At 38.8% G+C, this 21,972-nt stretch overlaps 1 protein-coding gene across 1 annotated transcript; it reads left to right on the top strand.

The window, feature by feature from the left end:
* The first annotated feature begins 13,473 nt into the window (after positions 1-13,473).
* Positions 13,474-17,543, top strand: bpnt2 (3'(2'), 5'-bisphosphate nucleotidase 2). The gene is made up of 5 exons (XM_030774223.1): positions 13,474-14,156; positions 14,827-14,986; positions 15,239-15,334; positions 15,781-15,942; positions 16,125-17,543. Exons 1-5 carry the CDS (start codon positions 13,809-13,811, stop codon positions 16,394-16,396), a joined length of 1,038 nt encoding a protein of 345 aa, XP_030630083.1. The 5' UTR covers positions 13,474-13,808; the 3' UTR covers positions 16,397-17,543.
* Positions 17,544-21,972: the final 4,429 nt, after the last annotated feature.

The following is a 21,972-nucleotide window of genomic DNA, read 5'->3' as shown; positions in this document are numbered from 1 at the left end:
TTTTGGCAATTGCCTGCAAGTAGCCTAGTTAAATTGTCAGTGTGATTTTTATGAACATTTATTTCAGTGGACTAGTAATTACCGATGTTTTTGTTGTTTAAATTTTGATGTTCCTTCAGAGTGTGAATGTGTCCCTTTTATACGCTGAGCTAAAATAGTTGTCTTAAAGACCAACAGCAGAACACGCTGTTTTATCCCACCTCCTTCATAAGCATTATAAGAATAACTGATAATAGTATTAATCAGAACACTCTGGTCTTTTTTAATTGTTTCAAAAAATTATTCAGGAAAAAAATATCACTTTTAATGGAACAGTAAATGCATTTCAGGTCATCACAGAAAAAAAAACATATAATAAACGGGACGAAAATGCACAAACCTAAAATGCTTGATGGAAACAAAATGTTGGGTACTGAAAAACACTGAGGAAAGCAATATAATGAACCAATAAGTCAAACGGTGAATTTCCCCTTTAAGTGCTACCTCATATTTTAACCAGATTTGTGAATTCTATCAGGAAAGCAGCACTCAAGTGCCAGGCTCCTAAACTGCTCCCCACCCAGACAGCACTATTTGGGTCAGTGCTGTAATCCCCTAGTCAGACGAATCTTACATTGGCAATTAATTACTCTTTTTTTTTTTTTTTTTTTTAGCAAGATTTACAGAGCACTTTTGCATGGGTGCACACACAGCACTGTTCATGGAAACATAAAATGCAACATTGGGTGAGGATCAGAGGCTCCTAAAAGTGATCACAAGGATTTTGAACAGATCTGGTGACATATAAGGGTGAAGGGGCTCTGGAGGATAGTGCAGCCTCTGGCTCTAAATGCCGTGTTAAAAGTCAAGTCTAACAAGAGGGGTGAGTCAAGGGGCATATCTAAAAACAGCTCCAAAGAATCAGGATCTGATGATTTGCACAGGTCAGCGTGGATTTAAAAAACAAAACAAAACAAAAAACATGTTGTATACAGAATAGTTTCCCTATCAGTGTCACAGAAAGACTCTATGACCTTCTTAATAACCAGTTTGCTAATACAAACACGAAAACTTAGAATCGATTCTCCATCCCCAGTGGTTTGGTGACGGCCCTGCTGAGCAGTTGGGCGTCTTCAGAAACGACCGATACCATGTGACCTGGCACCTTCCCTTAGCTCTTGCAGGGACCTTGTGTTTGTGCCATCTGCTATATAGAGCAATACAGCAGGACCTGTTTCATCAATACCTTCTGTTGAGCTGTTCACACTCACAGCAGTCGGGATTTTAATCCTTCTTCAGCTGACCCAGCACTGAAATTTTTGTAGATTCCAAACATATTTTGCAGCCTGTAGTAAATCAGGCATGAATTCTGCAACAACAGTTTCGACAAATCAGACCACAGGGGGGGAAAAAATGAAATGCCAATATTTAACAAATTAATCAAATTAGCAATTTTATCTTGTTTTAGTGTGTACAAAAAAGCTCCTCATTTAGCTTCCTTATATCATGATGACTGCCCACCTAGTACTATAATGTTTTACGCATGTCATGACAGTTTGAAAACCTATAGAATGCACAATGTCAATGAATTGCATCCCAAACAAGCATAGCTTAAACCATCTTTAGGCAATTAGATTAACAGAGCAACACTGTTGTTCAGCACGCTTAAGTAACCACCAAAGAATGCTCTTATCAACACTGGGCTCTAGAACTGTCAACTGTCTGCCTTGTTTTGAGGAGCAACAAGTAACAGGTGAAAAAAAACCTTCTCTTTTGTTGAAATGGAATATGGGCAAAATAAGGATATGATGGTTAGAATATACATTAATACTGCCTAAGCCTACAAGACTGAGAATTTATAAGGCTAAGTTGATGTTCTAGAAGAAATCTAGAGGACAGCAGATGCACTACTTTATCAGTAAAGAGTTGAGCTACAGTTTTCTGTGTAATTAAATGTCCGTTTACTATCTAAACTATTGAGCTAAAAGATAAAGAGAACGTTAGCTAAATCTGGGATGATACATTCTAAATTAAGACAAACATGCGTCATTGATTTAGAACCAAAGTTTGGGTTATGATAGCACACAAAAAAACCCAAACAAAAACCCCAAACAGTTCATCATGCCAGACACCTGTAACTTGACTGATTCATCTCTTGGAAATATCCATTACCTCACGGCCATTTCAACTTAGCAGGTGAAAAGGCTGCTTAGGGCCACATCCGTGGCATATCCTAAGCAAGACAGGCCTGTACTGCCTATACGCTTGCGTGTACGCACACACACAATACAACTGTGCATATTACAAAAGCCTGCTCTGGAGTCAGGCTATGCAGCTGCATCTCCCATTGATGTGAAGAATCAGACAGATGGACCTAAACCGCCCCCAGAGAGAAACCACATTACTTAGGCCACTTGAAACCACAGTGACAACTCCACAGTGGACCAGGGCAGATAAGAGGATAAGAACCCTCCACCACTATACAACACAATTCAGTTCGGATTAGTTTTTGTGCAACCCAGTAGAATTTAAAATGGTCTGTGCTTTTACTGTTGGTCTTTTTCTTTTTTTTTTTATCACCTTCAGTTATGCATTTACAATGTCTGAACATCACATGAAAACAAACACATGGTCATTCTTTCATTTAACAGAACAGTGTTATGATGCAGGAGTCCCTTGAGACGAAAACTGGCATCCTTCATTAAGTGAACAACTGTTTTCTGATTATTCTCCATGCAATACAGATGTAGGCTAATTTTCAAATCAGGCTATTTTATTAAATGCATTTCCCACTGTACACATTTCATCCCTAATTGGCTTTTTCCCTCCATTTGCTAATTCTAAAAATCATTTTAAGTGGTCAGTACCTCTGTGAGACAGACAGATATTGAGGCATTGTTTGTTCAGATTGGTAAGATGTTCTGTCTGGCAGCGAAACCTCCAAATCCCTTAAACCCCACCCCCCATTCCCCCGCTCTCTGTGCAATGGGGCGCTACAATATAATACCACAACGAACTCAGTTACTCTACTTTAAATCCATCCGTGGCATCAATGCAGGGGTGGTCTCCAGTTCATATCCGATACGCTTTATTACATGAACCTACTTGCCTCCATGTCTCATCTGGTTAGGCATCTCCTGCTCCGTCTCCCCCTCCGCTCAACTCCCGTCTTCCATCTTCCCTTCCCTGGCTCAGATCAGAAAACCTGCCCTACTGAACGCTGCCTGACCCGTCCACCACTATGGCAGAAGACTACATTGACACTTTTTCCTCATTAAAACAAATGAAACAGGCTGATCTCATTAAAACTCCTTCATGGATGAATCCATTTTGTTGGTCACAAAAGCCTTTTGGGATGGTTACACTTTTAAAAACATTAAATACAGATAGTCATAGGGTACCGTGCAATTAACCGACAGCCAAAATGGTCGTTGTTTGCCGTGTATTGACTGTTCAGAAGTGGTGTTCTGCTGTTTCTTCCCACCTGAAATGGTCTCTCTGTAGCAATACTTTCCTGAGCCCTATAGTACACCACACATAGCTCATTCGGCCACATTTCCCTGGTTTTGCTCGGGGCTCTGGGCAAAAACAAGGGCAAGTTTGTTATGGATTATGCTCATTGACCCACAATTTTTAAAAAATGTAAAATATGTGTTTATATCGATGGCTAAATGAATGCTTATAGTGGGTTCATGCACATCCATTTCAGATCAAAGACTGTACTTTGTTTTCCTGTTGGATAAAAGCTACTGCCTTTTAGAATATAAATCATCCTATATTCCTATCAGTTTAAAATATAAGACCATTAACTCCTGCAATATGCTTGAAGTCAAAGTTTCAGAGAGAATTCAAACAGGAGGGAAGTTTGTCAAATGATGCATAGCTAAGCTAAGAACATACTCCTTTTGGAAACATCTAAAACTTTGATTATTCATGCAGATGCTGAGATTGTGTAATTCTCATTTGGTATGTGGTTATGGTTTGCAGCATAGGTGACTGGGATGAACAGTTCACTGAAACTAACAGAAATAAACAGAATGGATTTAAACTGTCTTCAAGACAAAACAATACTTTCGTGGATACAATTGAACAAATATTTGGTTCAAAATGTTTCATGACTGAGGTGGAGGACAGACACATTCTAGAAACGCCTGGGGCACATAAATTTGTCAGAGGTCAGTGCTCCCTGGGGGAAAAAAAAACAACTTTTGCTTGACAAATAAGGTAAAGGAAAATGGTTAGTTTTACCCTGAGGTAGGCTCTATAACGGGTGAGAGAGCCACTTCAAAAGGAGGTGATGCACCAGCTATGTTTAATCATAATCACGCTTCATCCTTTTACTCACCTCACATTCTAAGGATGCCAGAGAATCTCTTTGTTTTTGCGTTAGCTGCCTCTTGCGGCCCAATGATCCTATGAATTAAACCAGCGATTCTTCTGCTGTCAGTCAGCAAGAGGTCAGTTCTCAACTAGCCTACATGATGACAACACGTCAGTCTGTTGTGAGCTAGAGCACTTAGTTTGGTCACCTCCCCTGGCCATTCTTCATGACAAGTACGGGTGCAGTTTGATCCCTGACATCACTTCATTGTTGCTCACACCAAATATAATCTAATGGATAAAATGGAATCTGTTTATCTAAGTCAGTTATCCCCTGCAGGCCTCCATGGGCTGCTGACAGAGGATCTGTCCAATTGCATTTTCATCTGCTTGCCCACTTCTCTAAACCGGGTTCATTTCCGCATAGTGTCTCTGCTTAAGTCATCATCACATTCCTCATTTAACGTGGCCCCTAAAATCCATGTTCCTGCCCCAGCCTCATTACAACTCTCCATGTACTTTGTTTCAAAGGAAAAGGAAAAAAAGAAGCGGAAAAAAACACTCCAGTACATGAGGAGCTACTGTATACATATAAAAGTAAACAAACTCTTGTTTCTACATATTTCAAGGGGGTTAGCTAAATGGATGGGACGCTGTTTGATTGTTTTCAGTGCATTCATCAGGTATGACCTGAATGAGCACTAATTAAGTGAGGAACTAATTGAGTGAGGCACTCATATTTGACATTCATTAGTCAACCAGTTACACTATGAAATGCATAGGAGATTGTCTTTTGTTAAGATCTCAGTCAATCCGGAACGACGCCAATGCCTTAAATATATCACTGAAAGTGTGCCGATAAACTGCTGAATCCATACGAGTAGGATTCAATCTTACTCTTTTCAGAGAGTTAAGGTTGGATCTCACAATTTGGATTTCATTTTACATGAAGACCACACACTAATGCACTAATCCAAATGCTCATTCCTGACATTTAGACCTGTTGTGTGCAGCTGTGTACCAGGCACAAGCTACAGGACTTCCAGAGGGGTGGGTGGGAACACAAAAGGCAGGTACTTAAGTCTGCATGACAGTTTCACTGTCTGTCACAGATCTCATGCACATTTAGTTTAGTAGAACCCAGCACAAAATGAGATGCCTCCATATGAACATATGATTCTATAAACTGGAAATAAAAAAAACTAACCATTCAGACAATGGCGTTTTTCCTTTCGCTAACCTACTATAGGCAAGAACAAACTGTTCTGCCCTGAAAGCAGTAAATGGAATTGTATTTTCATACAATACAATAATACAGATTACTTGCACGCTCATTCGGCGACCTGAAACCTGCCCGTGGCGATTATCTAACATTTTAATTTAGAATGATGCACAATGATGTTAAAGTGGTATTACATGTGGCAAGCACACTCCATTTTTATCCTCAACCGAATAACGATGCTTTACGAAATCACGCAGCTAAGTGACAGCAGAAACAAAACCGCCTTCACATGAACACCCGATAAAACAATCCAAATGACTGCCACTACTATGTGTCTCCTTAACGAATACACCTTTCCGATGTCAAAAAGGCAAAGAGATAAACCTGAATGTTTCACATGGGCATCCAACAATGTTGCATTATCCAGGCATGGAATTTAGGATGCCTGCAGTTAAACAAAAGGTGAGGGATGCTACAGATGTTTGAGGAAAAAGCGAAGCCCGAGTTTTAGAAAAATTGTGTCGGGTTCCAATGATCACATTATTAATAATGCCATGGCTTACCTTGATAGCTTGTGGGCGAAAACAATAGGGATGCTGTATCTTTCCGTTACACGATCAACGTCGGTCAGACTTCAAAGCCTTTCTATGGGCAGCACCAACTCGCTTGTTGAAACTGCAATGCATCGTGAGCCTTCAATCGGCCTAGACGGACAATTGTTGAAGGGGAAAACCCAAAAGGAGAATGTATGGGTGTCTGTTTTATTTACTTTTACTCAACACAGATTGAGGCCATATGTTATACATTAGAAAATAAGGAACCATAAACAGAGGCAAAGCTTTTGCAAGTAAAGTGAACTGCGTGCATATCTGGCTGTTTTTTAAAAATACCCAAACGATTCCCCCCAAATTTGTAAATGCTTCAGTCCGTTTTGTCTTAAAGGGAACGTTCGTCATTTCATGTGGCTAGCCGACTGTAACCTGATCGGTAAAGGCAATGACAGTTACGAATTATTTACTTGTTCTGTCTATAACGTTATTCTAAAATTACTAATTGCTGAATTTCAGTATGTGACGTGTCACCTCTCAGAAACGAATGATGAATTATAGGATGCAGGAGTAATTCAATTTGCCCTCCTCAAAAGGTCATCATATTATGGTGCTAATCTCTGTGAACATTGATATACAGGGAGAATGACTAGTGTTCAAAAATATTTGGCCATTTAAGGGGGCCTCAACCTAATCTGTGAGAACATTCAACTGCTTCTCTTATTTGTTTTGTGTCAGTATCAGATTCCAATATCCTGCAGTCATGAAGCTCTTAATTAGTTTAACCTGAAGTAGGATAAAAAAAAATTTAAATGCAGAAATTGAAAGATTTACCTCAAAGTGTGTAATCAGAAACTGCATTCATTTTTCAGGATTGCTTAGTAGCTTTTGAAACACATAACAACACTGGTCTGAGATACTACAGTAAATATACTATCTGGCTCTGCTATTGTGTTTTATTGATAGAGGGCACATGGAAATGCAAAAGGACCACTTTTGTTACTTTCTCACTTTAGAAACACACTGCTCAGTGTCCCACAAATAACACTTCTAAGACACACTCCTCTGTTTGTCCTGTGCCAGCCTGGAATCATGCCAGCCACTAAACTGTCCTGGCATATGCTTTACTGGCAAAGTCTGCAGAAAACTGTATTGCCATGACTACAAAGCAGGATACTATGGAATGCTGGGTAATAACACTCCAATTCCTACACTTAATTTTAGCAGTTGTTCAATAAAAAGGTCAACTGTAAACTGTGCTTATATTACAATAAAGAAAAGGTCATCCAGTTATTCTTGGGATTAAAAAAAGAAAAACAAAAAAAGCTTGTGTACACCATACATCCATACTTTTTATGCTTTAAAAGTATAAATGGCACCAATGTTTGTATATATTTTTTTTTTTTACTTTTTTATAGACAAGTAAAGCCTTTTAAGATTGTAAATAGTGATATTGGGCTCTAAATAAACACTATTATTATTATTGTTGTTATTATTATAATATTTTAGGGCAGTTTACAGGTTTGACAGTGTGTTTCAGTTAATGATTTTTTTTTTTACTCTCAAAAGAAGGGGGTGTATATATATCTTCAATCTTCAGACCAGTGGAATGGAATGCATAGGGAGTAAAAAGAGTTTAAAAAGCCAAGCTGAGATTTTCTGTAACAGGAAAATGAGTATTCTGTCCAGATCAAAGAGTTATCAAGGTTGTCCAGTGATCTTCATGGCACTTCCCCATCTGGTCATACAGCACCTGTGATGTAAGAGATTTTCATCCTAATCTAAGTGTTAAATTACTCACGTTCAGTCACTTAAGCTTTATCAAGCTTTACCAAAATTTTCCTATTAAATCATTAGAATGGGAAAGCCATTTAGTAAAACAAGAGCATTACAAGTCTTGATAATGGTATGTGATTTCTCTGTTTGTTTAATATTTTTCTTAGTGATCTCATCAAAACGGCTGTGTAATTTTTCAGTATTGGATAGGACACATTTGGAGATTCAATGACTACACATATCACTCTGGAAGGGACAACTGTTAGCAGCAACAGCAGCCTTCTAAAGGTTTAACTTCATAGACCTTCTCCTGTTACCAAGCAACAGCTAACCTGGCTGAAAATTGGAATTCTTGTTGTCAGGCAGAGGCAAGCTCAACATCATTTTGCCTTACTCAAAATTAGAAATCAGCACCCCATGTACACAATAAGTGATTTACATAATCGGAACATATATAACAAAAAAGGAGGTCCTTGCATCATCTTCAGTAACACTTCCTAAATACATTTCTGAGGAGAACTATTTCCATAACCTGAGGTCAGAAAATGAACATAATGAGCAAAAAATGAACAGAGGTGAAATGTTCTTTTAAACAGATTCTAGTCTGAGTTCAAAACATTGAAATATCTCTTCTACGCTTTTGGCATTTTTCTCTGTGTAATGTCATTCAGGTACACAAAGGCTTTAATTCTACATAAGACTTTGGCAACCAGAGCAACATCTACCTCAGCTCAAAAGTGGAACCATATGAGCCAAGTTACATAAATCTTAATTGCAACTCAACAAGGAGAAGGAGAGTCCTTGGGAATGTATGCTGAAACCTAACACCAAGTGTTTCAAGAGAGAAAAACTTCTTGAGAGAGAGGGAGGGAGAGAGAGAGAGAGAGAGAGAGAATGGCTATTTAACACCAAAAGCATATCAAACCCATAGATGATCAAAGTGCAAAATGATCATTACCTACCTTTGGTCATCTGAAGTGGGTTGTGTCCCAGTCTGAGAAAGTTTGAGGAGCTTATATATCTGTGAGCTCTGCGTCCAGGCTTGGCATGTGATAATTTTCTGTGTTCGCATTTGTGTTAGTGAAAGACAATCTTTCTCTGAGTCCATGGAGGTTGCACTGTGTTCAGTGTTGGCTGAAGTGGATTACCAGAAACGTTTGTCAAGAAGTCTCAAGAGAAAGCTCAGACTGACCCTTACTTGAACCATCCAATAGAATTAGGGATAATTCTACAGCTGTCTCCCTTCTTCCAAGGTGTATTATAAAATCATACTCTATATTACTATACGTACTATATTACAATAAATACCTTTCAGACTCATTTGCCTTAGGAAAAATGTATATAATCATATGTACAATTGCTATTGAGCACATCACATTTTTAGCAAACACATATGTCCTCCATTTAACAATTTTCTGAATGATTTTCTGTTCATCAGTATGATCTTGTGACCATGTGTTGCAGAATGGATCACCTCAAGCAAAACAGTGGTTCTGTTGAAAAGAATGACTACACTATAAGTAGCTGGAAGTTCAAATTGTAATCATGACCAGACTCAGCTGAATCTGCTCCATGGAAAATGTATTCATGAAGGCTGAGCTTTCAGTGGCAAGTCTCCTGGAAAACAGAACACTTGGAAAAGTGACCACTCTTACTGAGTCATAAGCTAGGAAAACAGAGTCATGTTTTTATCCATCAGTAGTTATACTTGCCTCTGCTTAACGTTTCATTTCACCTTCTGGGCCACAACTGTTGGCTGAGCTGGAGAGAGACTATGTTTCTGACTGTCTCTGAGAGAATATATCTGTGACTTTACTGTTTTGAGAGTCGCATGCTCATGTAATACTAAAGCAATACATGCCAATTGATTTGGTTATTATTTGCCCAAAACTAATTTACTGCAGCTCCAGCCGAGCTCAGTGGCCTCCGCTGATGGAACATTATTGGGACAAGAAATGTCAAATTGAAATTACTTTTACAAAGTAAACCGCACATTAATCAAATGTTTATTTATTTTTAGGGAGGACTATAAAAAGTTTATGGTAGAAATACTGGAAACACAACATTACATTTATCACATATAGCAAAATCAATGGCAAATATAAAAACAAAGTGTGCAAATGTTACATATTGTACTACATGTTGTATATGTCCTTAATTTCTTGTCTCAACCATAGTTTTAAGGTATCAATATTCACAAATGTATTGTCACTATTTGTATCAATTTCTAAAACTGTTAAATATTTAGATACCTTTGAAGACCTCATAACCATTTAGGAGACAAGTTAGGCTCAATATTTATTCAAATGTTAGGAAGCAAAAACAAACAAAGAAACCCCACAATGTTTTATCAAAAATCACATTCCAATTTCTTTTCAATATTCAAAGTAAACATTTAATTATCAAAATAATAATTCATACATCATATAAGTAATTTAAAACAACCAAAAATGAAAAGCAGCATCATAGAGCATGACATTATCTCCTGTTAATTATTCTAATTATACCCATTTGTTTTGGGAAATGCTCTCCATAGCCTTGGAGAGGCAACCACTCTCCAGCTTGTTGGAAAACAAATGGAAAGGTCTTTCCTCCTCTCAAATACCATCTGGACCAACCCTTAAAGAAAGTTCTGTTTTTTTGCTGATTCAATTGGAGCTCCCCTCTATCCCCTAAGAGGCTGCATCTGCAACCAATCCAAAACATTATGTAGGTCAAGTTCCCACACAACCCAGAATGAATATTGGTTAAGCATTGGCATATCCACAAAATCTCTGAGTCGCATTGTAAGAAGAGGATTTGATGAGAACAGTTCAGACAACCTAGCTCTGTCTATTAGGATGAAATGATGTGCAGTCTTTGGAATATGTTCAAGAGCTGATTATTCTAGATTATTTTGGCTAACTAGCAACAAGCAAGCCAAATGTACATTAGAATTTAAGTAACACTGAAGTATTATGGGAACTGAAAAACAATAAACATAGATTCGAGGCCATTGTAGGAAGTAAAAAGATGATATTGAGATAGTAATCTTTATTGTATTTGTGCTTTCCTCCATCCCACATTCCTCATAACAGCCACCCCACTGATCGCATGGCTCTACCAAGGAAGTCCTCATTCCGGAAGGAAGTGTCTCCTGAAACAGCATGAGAGCCAATAGAGAGGGGAGTTTGACAGAGAGAGAGAGAGAGAGAGAGAGAGAGAGAGAGAGAGAGAGAGACAGGGAGGAAAAAATGGAAGCATTGTTAAACAATTTAAAATGTCTGGACAGTTTTTGTTCTGCTCATTTATATAACTGTGGGTTACAAGCCTGTGGTTCAACCATACACAAGGACATAAGGTTTAAAATCAGACATCAAGGAACTTTTCCCTATCTCATCAACTTAACATTTAAGGTATGTACATGTAAGCAGTCTATTTTTGTTGGGTACTACAAAGGAGTATTACTCATAGACCTCTCCTACATACGCAATACCAAAAAAAAAAAAATCACTTAGTGAATAAATCTTTACTAATACAGGCTGTTTTTTTTTAAACACTGAGAATTTGAGGGGGTCATTTTTTTATTGTGTTATAAATTAATATTGTAACAAAATAAAATACAGTTACAGCAACTGTTATCCTTGGTCAAGGAGGAATTATCCTCGAGAGACAGAAAGACCCCTTAGTCAGTAAACTGTGTTTATGATTTCTGATCATCAGTACTGCTCCTCCATATTCTGCTGGATTCATTATATTCCAAACTGTGTGGGAAAGACAATGATGCTTAATGAAACTCATATGGGGTGATGTACCGTGAATAGCCAAAAAACTGCAAGGAGAGGGCTTCATTCCTGACATGTGTTGTTTATTACTGAAAACGAGTGTCTGTATTCCTGTGTTTGGCAGAGGCTGTGCCTTGGCTGAAAGGGGAGATGCTGTTAGTCCAGGGTGAAGAGAATCATCTCTGTGTTACTCTTCTTAAGGGAGCATTTCATTCTGTAGTGTTTCTGGGACCTACATCAACATGTCACACAAACAAAAACAAAGAAACTGAAAACTACCCATTGGTTGAAACAGTTATCTGATCAAGTACTTCAAGTTTACCCAGGTGTAATAAATGTCTCGTCTAAACAGTGCAAGCCAACTGTTACAGCAGAACAACCTTAGAGATTTCTCTACTGCTTTGTAAATTGCTTTGATTGTTTTGTTGGCCTTGGATTTGGGGTAATTTTACCTCATTTACAATGAATATCAGTCAGAAACATTTTACTACGGACTGCTCTGTGCTGAATTAGTGATTCCGGCATGACAGTGACAAAAACACAGCTGAAAACATCTGTGCCTTTCTCTTTTTCTCCCTCCCTCTCTCCTTTTCTCTTTCTCTGATCAAAGCATCACACCATTTACCTCTCAGCTAGCACTGTTTGTGGGTCACAGACAAGGATCAGAGGAAAACAGAGACAGTAAAACATCTTGTCCCTAAACAAACTGCCATGCCAAAACTTATTCCACAAATAAACCTCAGATCAGGACTACAATCATGCGGCCACAAGGAAGCAAACGGAGCCAACATGAAGTCAAAAGATACATACCTGTGGTTCTGGATGAAAACTGGAGCCTTTTGCTCTGGTATCCAAAATCTGACAGCTCAAGCTTTATAACACTATGATGAACACCCTATAAATTAGTATATCTATTATACAACAGGGCTGTTGTGAAAGTTAATTTTCCACAAAAAAAAAAAACATACTCAAAATACAAGTGTTATAAAAAAAAATTGCACATACTTTTATACTAAAAAGCCATGTTGTAATACATCTTTAAAAAAAAAAGAAAAGAAAGAAAAAACAGAACCTTGTAGCACATGAGGGTTTTGTCTGTGCTGTCTGAGCACCATGAAGTTTTCTTGGAAGCCATTTTAACAAACTCTTCAGACATGTTTGCCTTTTGGGGGAATGTGAAGCGTGGGTGCGGGTCGGAGTACTGTTTCATTAAACTACGGTACCAAATCTCTCTTGGAAACAATGCCAATAATAATGTGCATCATCGACTTGACATCATTCGTTTCCTTTCATTGCACTGTTGAGCCTACCCCTAGGTCAACACTGCTATTCCACTGTCATAACCACAGAACGTTGGCGGAGATCAGTTATTTACAATGTTGTTTGGTGGCATCTAGTGGTGGCTACAGGTTACATACCGTTAATGAGGTATTTTCATTAGTAGTCACTAGTAGTTTACTGAGTCTCATATGTGATTTGATTTGTTGAGTATAAATCTGTAGAGATGCGTCACCGTACACTCTACTGTTCCACAACTCTCACTGACGCAACCTCCTCATGTTGTGTTTACTTACTTAAATTAGACTAATTGACTAAATTCAGTCTTTGGGGATGTTCTAGTGAACTAAAAAGCTTCGTGGGTTGTGGACATTTCAGTTACCCACACACAAGGACGTCAAGTGCTTCCATGCGCCTTACCCGTTGTGCTATAACTCGTTTTTAAATCGAACAATTAATTTCTATGTCCACTGTTTTTTCACCTGACCTGGAAATATTTCGGTGACGTTAACTCTCAACTTTGACCCTCGACTGTCATCTACCGTGGACGTGGAGCTGAGCTAAATGAAATGCAAACTCCTCTCCGATAACCTCGAAGGCTTCTATATCCGACAAAACAACAGCTTCCGTCACGACAAAAGAATAATAGTGAAAACTTTTGCATTGTGATTAATTGAAGGTCTTCGTTTATCTTGGTAAAGTTTTTTTAAATCAGCGTTAGCATAGTAGGAAGCAGTCTAGATTTACGAGCTAATTTAGCTAGCTTGCTAGCTGGTGTCAAAAGTGTCGCCAGCTGATCAGTGTTAAACATGCCAGTGCATTTTAAAGTTGGAGACTAGCTTGTTCGGTAACGGTTAATTGTACATTTTGCCCATTGAGAGTCTTACAGCTCTGCTTTCATAGCTCGCTATTGTCGATACTATGGCTCCTATGGGCATTCGCTTGTCCCCCCTTGGAGTTGCTGTGTTTTGCTTACTTGGAGTCGGTGTGATCTACCACCTTTACGCGGGGGTGATATCGAATAGACTATCCGCTTTCAGGCAGAAAATTACTGAAGATACAGTCGATCTAAGAGACCTCCTAGCTTTGTCAGTAGAAGCTGCTATACAAGGTGGGCGCGAGGTGAAGCGAATTCGCGAGGACAACACACTGGAGGAGAGGTCGAAAGGGAAAACGAAGGAGGGTGCCAGTGAAAAACTCACTTTGGGAGACCTGAACTCCCACAGAAAAATGTACTATCTGATAAAGAACACATATCCCACCTTACAGGTAAGATATGAGGATTACAAACGCCGAAAATCATACAACAGTATTCCATCCTCCTGTATGACTTGCCTACTATCACAAAGCTCCCTGTCACCACCACCGCGGGTGATTTCATGGTGCAAGGCACCTAATTAGCTACTAATGAGATAGTAGTGTGATGATGATGATGATTATTGTACAGCATTATTGTTTCGACACTACTGGAACTACATCAATTTTGCACCTAAAAATCATTTAAGTAGCTTTGAGTCAGTGGAAAATGAAACACTAAATGGAAGTTCATTAAAATTCACTGTGACCATTCATCATTTGTAAGCTTACACATGAATATTAACAGCTGTGTTGTACACTGGTTGACCTAAGAAGCATTGTCTAAATACAGAGATCCTTTCTTCAACAGAAGCTAAGTTGGTTACAATGATCCAGTTACTGTTTGAACTGTGACACATATCTGTATTATATGTGGGGACAATAGTGGGAGTGCCGCTGCATAAGATACTTTGCAGATCTTTTTGCCATAACCCGCACCCTTCATTAAAAATTTGGTCCATAACTGTGTTGTAGAAAGCAGGTTTTGTTGATCCCAAATGAATGCAAAAAGGAGCAGAACACATTCCGCACAGAAATTGATTTTTGCTCATTTTGATGAGTGCTTATTTTGTTCATGTATCAGGTAAACTCAGAGGAGCACGATCAGGCAGAGGGCGAGTTGACCAAGTGGGATGGCAAGATCAGCAGTGAGATCCTTGAGAAAGTCAAAGCTGGCAAAAAGGTGCCTGCAAAAAGTATCACAGTGTGGATCGACCCACTGGATGCCACTCAAGAGTACACAGGTGTGTCACAATCAGTCATATGTCCTTTTAAAGAATGTTACTCAAGTACACATGAAAATGGAACTTGCTCTTCCTGTTACAAGTCACTGATTTTGTGTGTATGTGTATGTGTGCTTGTGTATGTATCTTATCTGATTTGGAGCCGAGACAAGTGTGCTCAGTTATGTAAAAGAAAAATAGAAGTGTTGATTGCCTATTAGAATGCTGTTCCAGAAAAAAAAACCCACTTTGTTACTGTTCCTGCTTCAACAGAAAACCTTCGGCAGTATGTCACAACCATGGTTTGTGTGGCCATTGATGGTAGCCCTGTCATAGGTGTGATCCACAAGCCTTTCACAGGGTATACAGGTATGATTAAATTGTTTACACTGTTAAAACATTGTCACACACATTATGTTGTAGCAGCACGATCAGGACCAATGTCATCAGTTTTGAAACCTGGCAAGATGCAGCACTCAGTAAGGCATTTTGTGCTCACTCGTAATGTTGTCAAAAACGGTTTGTAAAAGAGGAATAAGTTTAGATGCACTCTGCTAGACTCTGTTAAATGTAAAGCAGTGGTGTTTTGTAAGAAGTGGTGCTTCCATGGTATTTTTTAATGTTTTACAGTGCAAAATAATTCATGGAGAAGGTGTTTAGTGTGCTCTTAGTGCAGTTTTGTCTACACTGGTTCTCAAAGATCAAAGTTTTACTGAAACTGATGATTGTTATTGCACTTTGTAAGATTAACAGCTAATGTTTGACCAGAAATACACTATGGTTATTCACCTTATAAAAATGTGCTCACCTCTCAGCTTGGGCCATTGTCGGTGAGGAATCAAACGTGAAGCCTCGCGCATCCTACAGCTCCAGTGCACCCAAGTTCATCGTATCACGCTCTCATGCGGGCAAGGTGAAGTCGTTTGTCCACGAGGCTTTTGGGAACAATACAGAAGTTACTCCAGCAGGGGGCGCAGGTAACTCATCTTCCGAACCTGTCATGATTTTGTAGAGTGGTGTTTTGTTTTTTCGGGGGGTTTTTGTGTGTGTGTGTTTGTTTGTTTTTTTACCATGAAAAAGCGTGATGATTTTTACAGGTATAACATAAATGTACATTTTTAATACATGATGGTGGATAATATCTCTGAACTCTTTGCAGGTTACAAGGTGCTTGCACTCCTGGACGCGACTGATGATAAATATGAGCAGGCCGATGTGTACATCCATGTCACGTTCATCAAGAAATGGGACATTTGTGCCGGCAATGCCATCTTAAAGGCACTGGGTGGTCACATGACTACTCTTAAAGGAGAGGAGATAGACTATTCAGGCTCTGCAGGGAACCCAGGAGGCCTGCTGGCCAGTATCAAACTGGATCACAAAGCTCTGGTCAGCAAATTGCCCATCTGGGATGATAAGAAATACTCATAAGATGTCCAACACACTGATCAAACTCAACCTCAGTCTCCCATGCCTTTTTTGTACCATAGACCTAAAAAGCTCACAGCCCCAGATGACAAGTGGAGCTCAATGGTATCGGTACAATAACACAGATGATTTCTTAGAGGAGATACCGGGCTGGGTGCCTTTGGCTTGCTGGGATACTTGGTTAAATTGTGTCTTGTACTTGCAGAATGTCTGAAGGTTTTCCTTCACCCGAAGTCTTTATTTAAGGATTATATGAAGCTAGAGGGACAGGGTTGAATTAACAGGTACTGAACGCAACTGTTGAACATCACAGTAGTCATCTTCATTCTTAACCAATAGCCTTACAGAATTTTGGTTCAGCAGTCCTTCAGTGTTCTTCATGTCACTCGGATGTTGTACTGGGGCACTCACTTTTATGAAAAATGGTGTATTAATAATGCGTTACAAATAACTCTTTTTGTTAGGGGTAAAAATGTAGCTGTGAAGCCATCAATAACTTGAACTAGGTTTTCATGTGCACAAAACTACTTTTTTCGTTCTGTTAATCATCTTACAGCACAGAATCCATTTTTTTTCTGTTCAGTATGTTCTGTCATCATGGTTTGGTCTCTGGTTTCTTAATAATTGTATGGATGGTGTATAGGGAATTCAGCACTTGTAAATATGTAAGGGAGAGATGTTATAAAGGGGGAAGCTAGTTGACATGTTGAGGGTGGGAGGTAAATCTAATTTAAGGACTTTTTTGAGATTTTGGTATTTTATTAAGACACGCAGCAAAAGCATTGTAAAGGGTGGCGCAGTTAGATATTGATATAACTGTTGATTCAGACGCCCATTCACTGTGATGACTAACTCCATTGTATAAACTACATTTTCAGAGGAGCTATTTTTGTAAGAACTCCTGTGCTTCAGATACGCTTCTATGCTAAGCCCTTGCACTTAGCCATGGTTGTGTGTCCGTCTGACTCTAAATGTTACGTTTTATCTTTTAAATTAAGTGATGTGCATGAAAGTGAAGTATGGCTGTCACAGGAAACAGCAGTTAAAGAAGAGCTGCATGCTCCTCATTCACTAATGTGTGATGTCAGATGTTTAGGCATGTTCTTTCTTTATGATGAATTATGTCTGAATTTCAGCTCTGAGTTGTCATGCCACCTTTAATGTGCAATTAAAGGGTTTGCATATTCTAATTTTTTTTTTTCCATTTGATATTATTTTGTGTGGTGGTGTTTTTTTCCTTTTTATTTACTTATTTTAAAGAACGGAGGGATATCTCAAAGAGTATTTTGGAGATATATTTCAAATGCAGTTTTAAATTCTGTCAGTACATTTTAATCAACAGTTCAGTTTATACAAATTGGTCTGTGAGGTGAGTGAGCCAAAGCCCTACAAAAAGACGACACATAACAGAATGCTGAAGTGTTTTAAACTCTGCAATGTTTCTATTGAAGTTTATTTAAGAGCCCAATATCACTGTTTACAGTTTCAAAGGGCTTTAAATGCCCATAACAGACAAAACAGGATGGCACCCCCCCCTTGCCTCCCTAATTTCTGTAGGTAGACCATTCGAGAGGAAGGGAGAGCGGTAGGAGAAGGCTTGGTAGCCAGTCGACTTCTTGAGAGCGCAGGGTGCACTGGAAGGGGGGCTTATAGGCTGTAATTAAGTCAGATAGCAAGCCCATGTAGAATTTTATATGCCAGTAAGAGGATCTTAAAATCTGTCCTAGCCTGAATTGGGAGGCAGTGAAGAGAAGCCAGGACAGGTGTAATGTGTTCAAACTTCCTTGTTTTGGTCAGGATTCTGTTGACCACTAGGTGGTAGGCTAGGCAAACCACCATGCTTACTGAGACTATTCCCAGCAATACCCAAGCATTATTGTGTAAAGATGTATGATACAAGCAAAAGACTGTTGTACTATAGGTAGAGCATACTTTTTCAAACCAGTTGCAAGTTATACACTCAACTTGTTTTATCTTATTTATAATTATTACAATAACTGAACTGCATCTTAGGAGGGTTCCTGTTTTTCACGTTTCGGCACACTTTCATATACACCTGAAATGAATTTTCATGTACTTTGGTTAGTGACCCCACCTGAGAGCTTTTTAGCCGTGACATTACAGGAACAGTCACCCTTTTCCATTTCTCCAGATACACTCACTTAACACGGCAAATGTAGTTCTCACCCCCCAAGAGCCACTCTTGCGTTAAGTGCCTCCTTTCTTTGGATTCACAATGAGCCCATTGTGAGGCCAGTGAATTCTAATACAAAAAGACCAAAACTCTGTCACTTAAAAGTAATTCTAATGTATTTTTTAAAGAGTTTGCCTTAAATGAGTTGATTCCTCTCAGTTGCATGACAGTTTAAGAAGTTGCTTTAAAAAATAATTTTTTCACTTTTTCCAGTGATACTCTTTCACTAACTTGCTGACGGTTTAATCTCTTTGACTATTTGCAGTTTGCAAATATAAAAAGAAAATGATGAAATAAACACATACTACGATTAACATTAGATTCGGGTGGCGGAGGTCAGAAGCGTTGCACATTATACAGAGGCTTAACAGATAGGTCCTATCATTTCCCATGGGAAATTTCATCATGGATATGTTTCTAGAGTTGAATTGTTGAATTACCGACGCTTCCTCGTGTCGCTAGATTTGTGATCCTGCCTTTATTGTGTGCGTGTGTGTGTGTGTGTGTGCTCTCGGCTATCCGTCGATTTCTGTGTTGCTAACTGCGTTTATGTTGCCTGGCAACCAAACCCAATTTGATGCATGCAGCAGTGGTTAGTGTAATCCAATTGGATGTACAGTAGTAGATTTTCCTCAAGCCTTTTTCCAACGTGAGCCACTTAAAAGTGAATGTAATCAGAAGTAATAGACATGAACCAAAGTCTCCGTAACCCTGGGAGCGTTACCACATTTAGCCTATTGATATAAAGGAAGTGTTCTCTCAAACAAACTAATGCACGTTTACCGTGTTCTCGCTTTTCACTGAAACAGAGTCACAGATATTTTTTTTATAATTAGCTAAAGTTTAAAAACTAATGAATATGTAAATGATTAAAAAGTTTTTAAATCACATTTAATTCACAAACGCTATCAAAGAAAAAGGTGTGGTGGCAACCACTCTCTTCCACAGACCCTACTGAAGAGGTCTGGTCTTTAACATTCTTAATCGAAGAGACAAATGTAATAATAATAATAATACAAGTTTATTTAGAGCCTAATATCACTATTAATTGTCTCAAAGGGCTTTACATGTCCATAACAAAGTCAAAACAAAATTGTATTATCCATAAATGAGAGAAAATAGATAAATCTTTAGTTTGGTTTCAAAGTTATGAAGAGAGTTCGCCTCCCTAATTTCTGTAGGTAGACTATTCCAGAGGAAGGGAAAGCGGTAGAGAAAGACTCGGTAGCCAGGGGACTTCTTTTCAACTCTTGGAACGACTAATAGTCCAGAATTTTGTGAGCGTAAACTGCGAGGGGGATTATGTGTAATAAATCAGATAGGTAGGCCGGCGCAAATCCATGTAGCGTTACTGCGGAGGTGATAAAAGGCAGTTTTGGTTGTGTTTTTGATATGAGTGAGAGACTAGAGTCAACAGTCACACCTAGGTTTTTAGCTGTAGAGCTTTGAGAGATGATGCAGTTGTCAAAATGTAGACAAAGCCATAATATGCTTAACATAATGCAGTGTTCAATCATTCATTCAATCAGTTCCTTCGTTCGTACATTCATCGTTCGTTCATTCCACGCCACAATCAAATATGAGCAAAGAGACTGTATAAAATTAACTAGTTAAATGGTCTGCTGTAAGGTATGGCGGAGGGGGTGGGGGAGCTGGTTCTACATCAAGCAGTCCACAGTGCCGTTGCCTACATTTCTGTGATTCACCAATCAAATCCCATTATGGGGGCACTTAACATAATTGGTCGAATTTCGTTGGCCGGTGTCTGAAAGGATTCTTTACACGGGTCGGAGCTAGTAGGACAAAACCTGTAGAAGATAAATACAGAGTGAACATATGTAAACGATGTACAAGGAATACAGTGTATTAAGCACAAAACAAAAAGAAAAGCATAACAGTAAATCGGAAAATCACAGAGACAGCAATAGGGAAAACACAAAGATGACAATAAGCAATCAAAAAGGGGCAACAGACCTGAAAAGACAAGAACTCAGAGAAGCTATCAATTCTTCAGAAAACGTTGTCTTTTGGAGGCACCCACAATTGAAAATCCCAGTCACCATGCAGCGCCTCTCTTTCTGTCTGCTTGACTATTGTCGTTATTTTTAAGTCCTCACTAGTGGGCCCAGTACGATTATGAAAAGACGTAATTTAAATGTGGTATCAGAATCATGATTAAAAATTCAGAGAGTAACATATTCAGACACCCAAAGTGGATTGTGCAGCCCTGCGCCCTTAACGGTTCAGCTCTAAATTGTTCCATAACTGTAGATTGTAATCAGTTGTGTAAGAGTACTCACTTGCCAGTGTCATCCTGGGATCGCTCTCTCTCTGGTCACGAGCGGTTTGGCTGCTCTCACTCGATCGTAGGCCATTCGTTCTGTGAAAAGATGCAACGGCTCCCGTTTCGAGTATCGAAGGAAACGTGACAGTCTCACTGACCTGGGAGCTAACGAAACGTTCCAAACTGAAGACAAAATGGGAAAAGGTTTTAAAATTAATGAATTAATTTGTTTGTTTTTAAATGTACATTTCCCCTTGTCTAACATGTTTAGTCGATGGAATTAACCAAAATGACACTACTGTCATCATAGGTTCACCTCCAAAAATGATGTCAAAATATTTTTCATCATTTGGTCTTAGCTTCTCAACTAATTTTCAACCCATAGGTGAAACTGTTGATCAGGTGTTATGTGTACAGTCTGGAAAACAAAATTGCAAAACAGAAATTCTGTGATCAGTTTTCCTTTCTTCATTTTCATTTACCTGCTTAAAGATCCATTTGTAGCCAAGTTTCAGCTTCCTAATAGGGGGAATTTGTGGTTTAGCCAAGCACAAGAGAATATAATCCGTCATGATGAAATATAGAATTTTCATGTCAAGTATTGAGCTCATTTGATCTTTTAGTTTATGCCCTGTAGCCTTCATGTTCAAAAGCCTTGAATAATTTGGAAGGTTATTGTATCTAAATATATGTGTTCATTATGTGTTCAATGAATATTAAAAATGAGCCTTGCAGATTAAATGTTATAATTCCCTCCTCTGAACTTTATAGAAGTGAATGGTACATAAATAGTGGCATCTTGCAAGAGGGATGTAACTTTTAGAATGGAACATAAATCCTGTAATTTAATTATTTGAGAGAAAATGGACATACACAACACAGAGGCCCTGTTTTTTTTTTTTTTGCCAGACTATTTCCTCTTGGCTAAGGAAGGAACATATTCACTGTCCATGTATACAACAGCTTATGATGACAAGCAGGAAGGCACCAGTTCCAAAGGGCCGTACCTGATCAATCTGAGTATTTCAAATCCTTCTAACGGAATACACTTGTGATGGTTCTTTATGCCATGCTGAGCCAGGATGTATAAGACAGGATCTG

Source organism: Chanos chanos, chromosome 5, assembly GCF_902362185.1.
Source record: "Chanos chanos chromosome 5, fChaCha1.1, whole genome shotgun sequence".
NCBI lineage: Eukaryota > Metazoa > Chordata > Actinopteri > Gonorynchiformes > Chanidae > Chanos > Chanos chanos.
Note: the sequence above shows the minus strand (reverse complement) of the source record. Positions and strands in the feature narration are given on the sequence as shown.

What these genes read in the sequence shown, in the direction of transcription:
- bpnt2 (XM_030774223.1), top strand. Translation starts at nt 13,809, where the DNA reads ATGGCTCCTATGGGCATTCGCTTGTCCCCCCTTGGAGTTGCTGTGTTT. An exon ending in ACACATATCCCACCTTACAG is followed by an intron (nt 14,157 to 14,826) that starts GTAAGATATGAG and finishes TTCATGTATCAG; the next exon opens with GTAAACTCAGAGGAGCACGA. An exon ending in TACTCCAGCAGGGGGCGCAG is followed by an intron (nt 15,943 to 16,124) that starts GTAACTCATCTT and finishes AACTCTTTGCAG; the next exon opens with GTTACAAGGTGCTTGCACTC.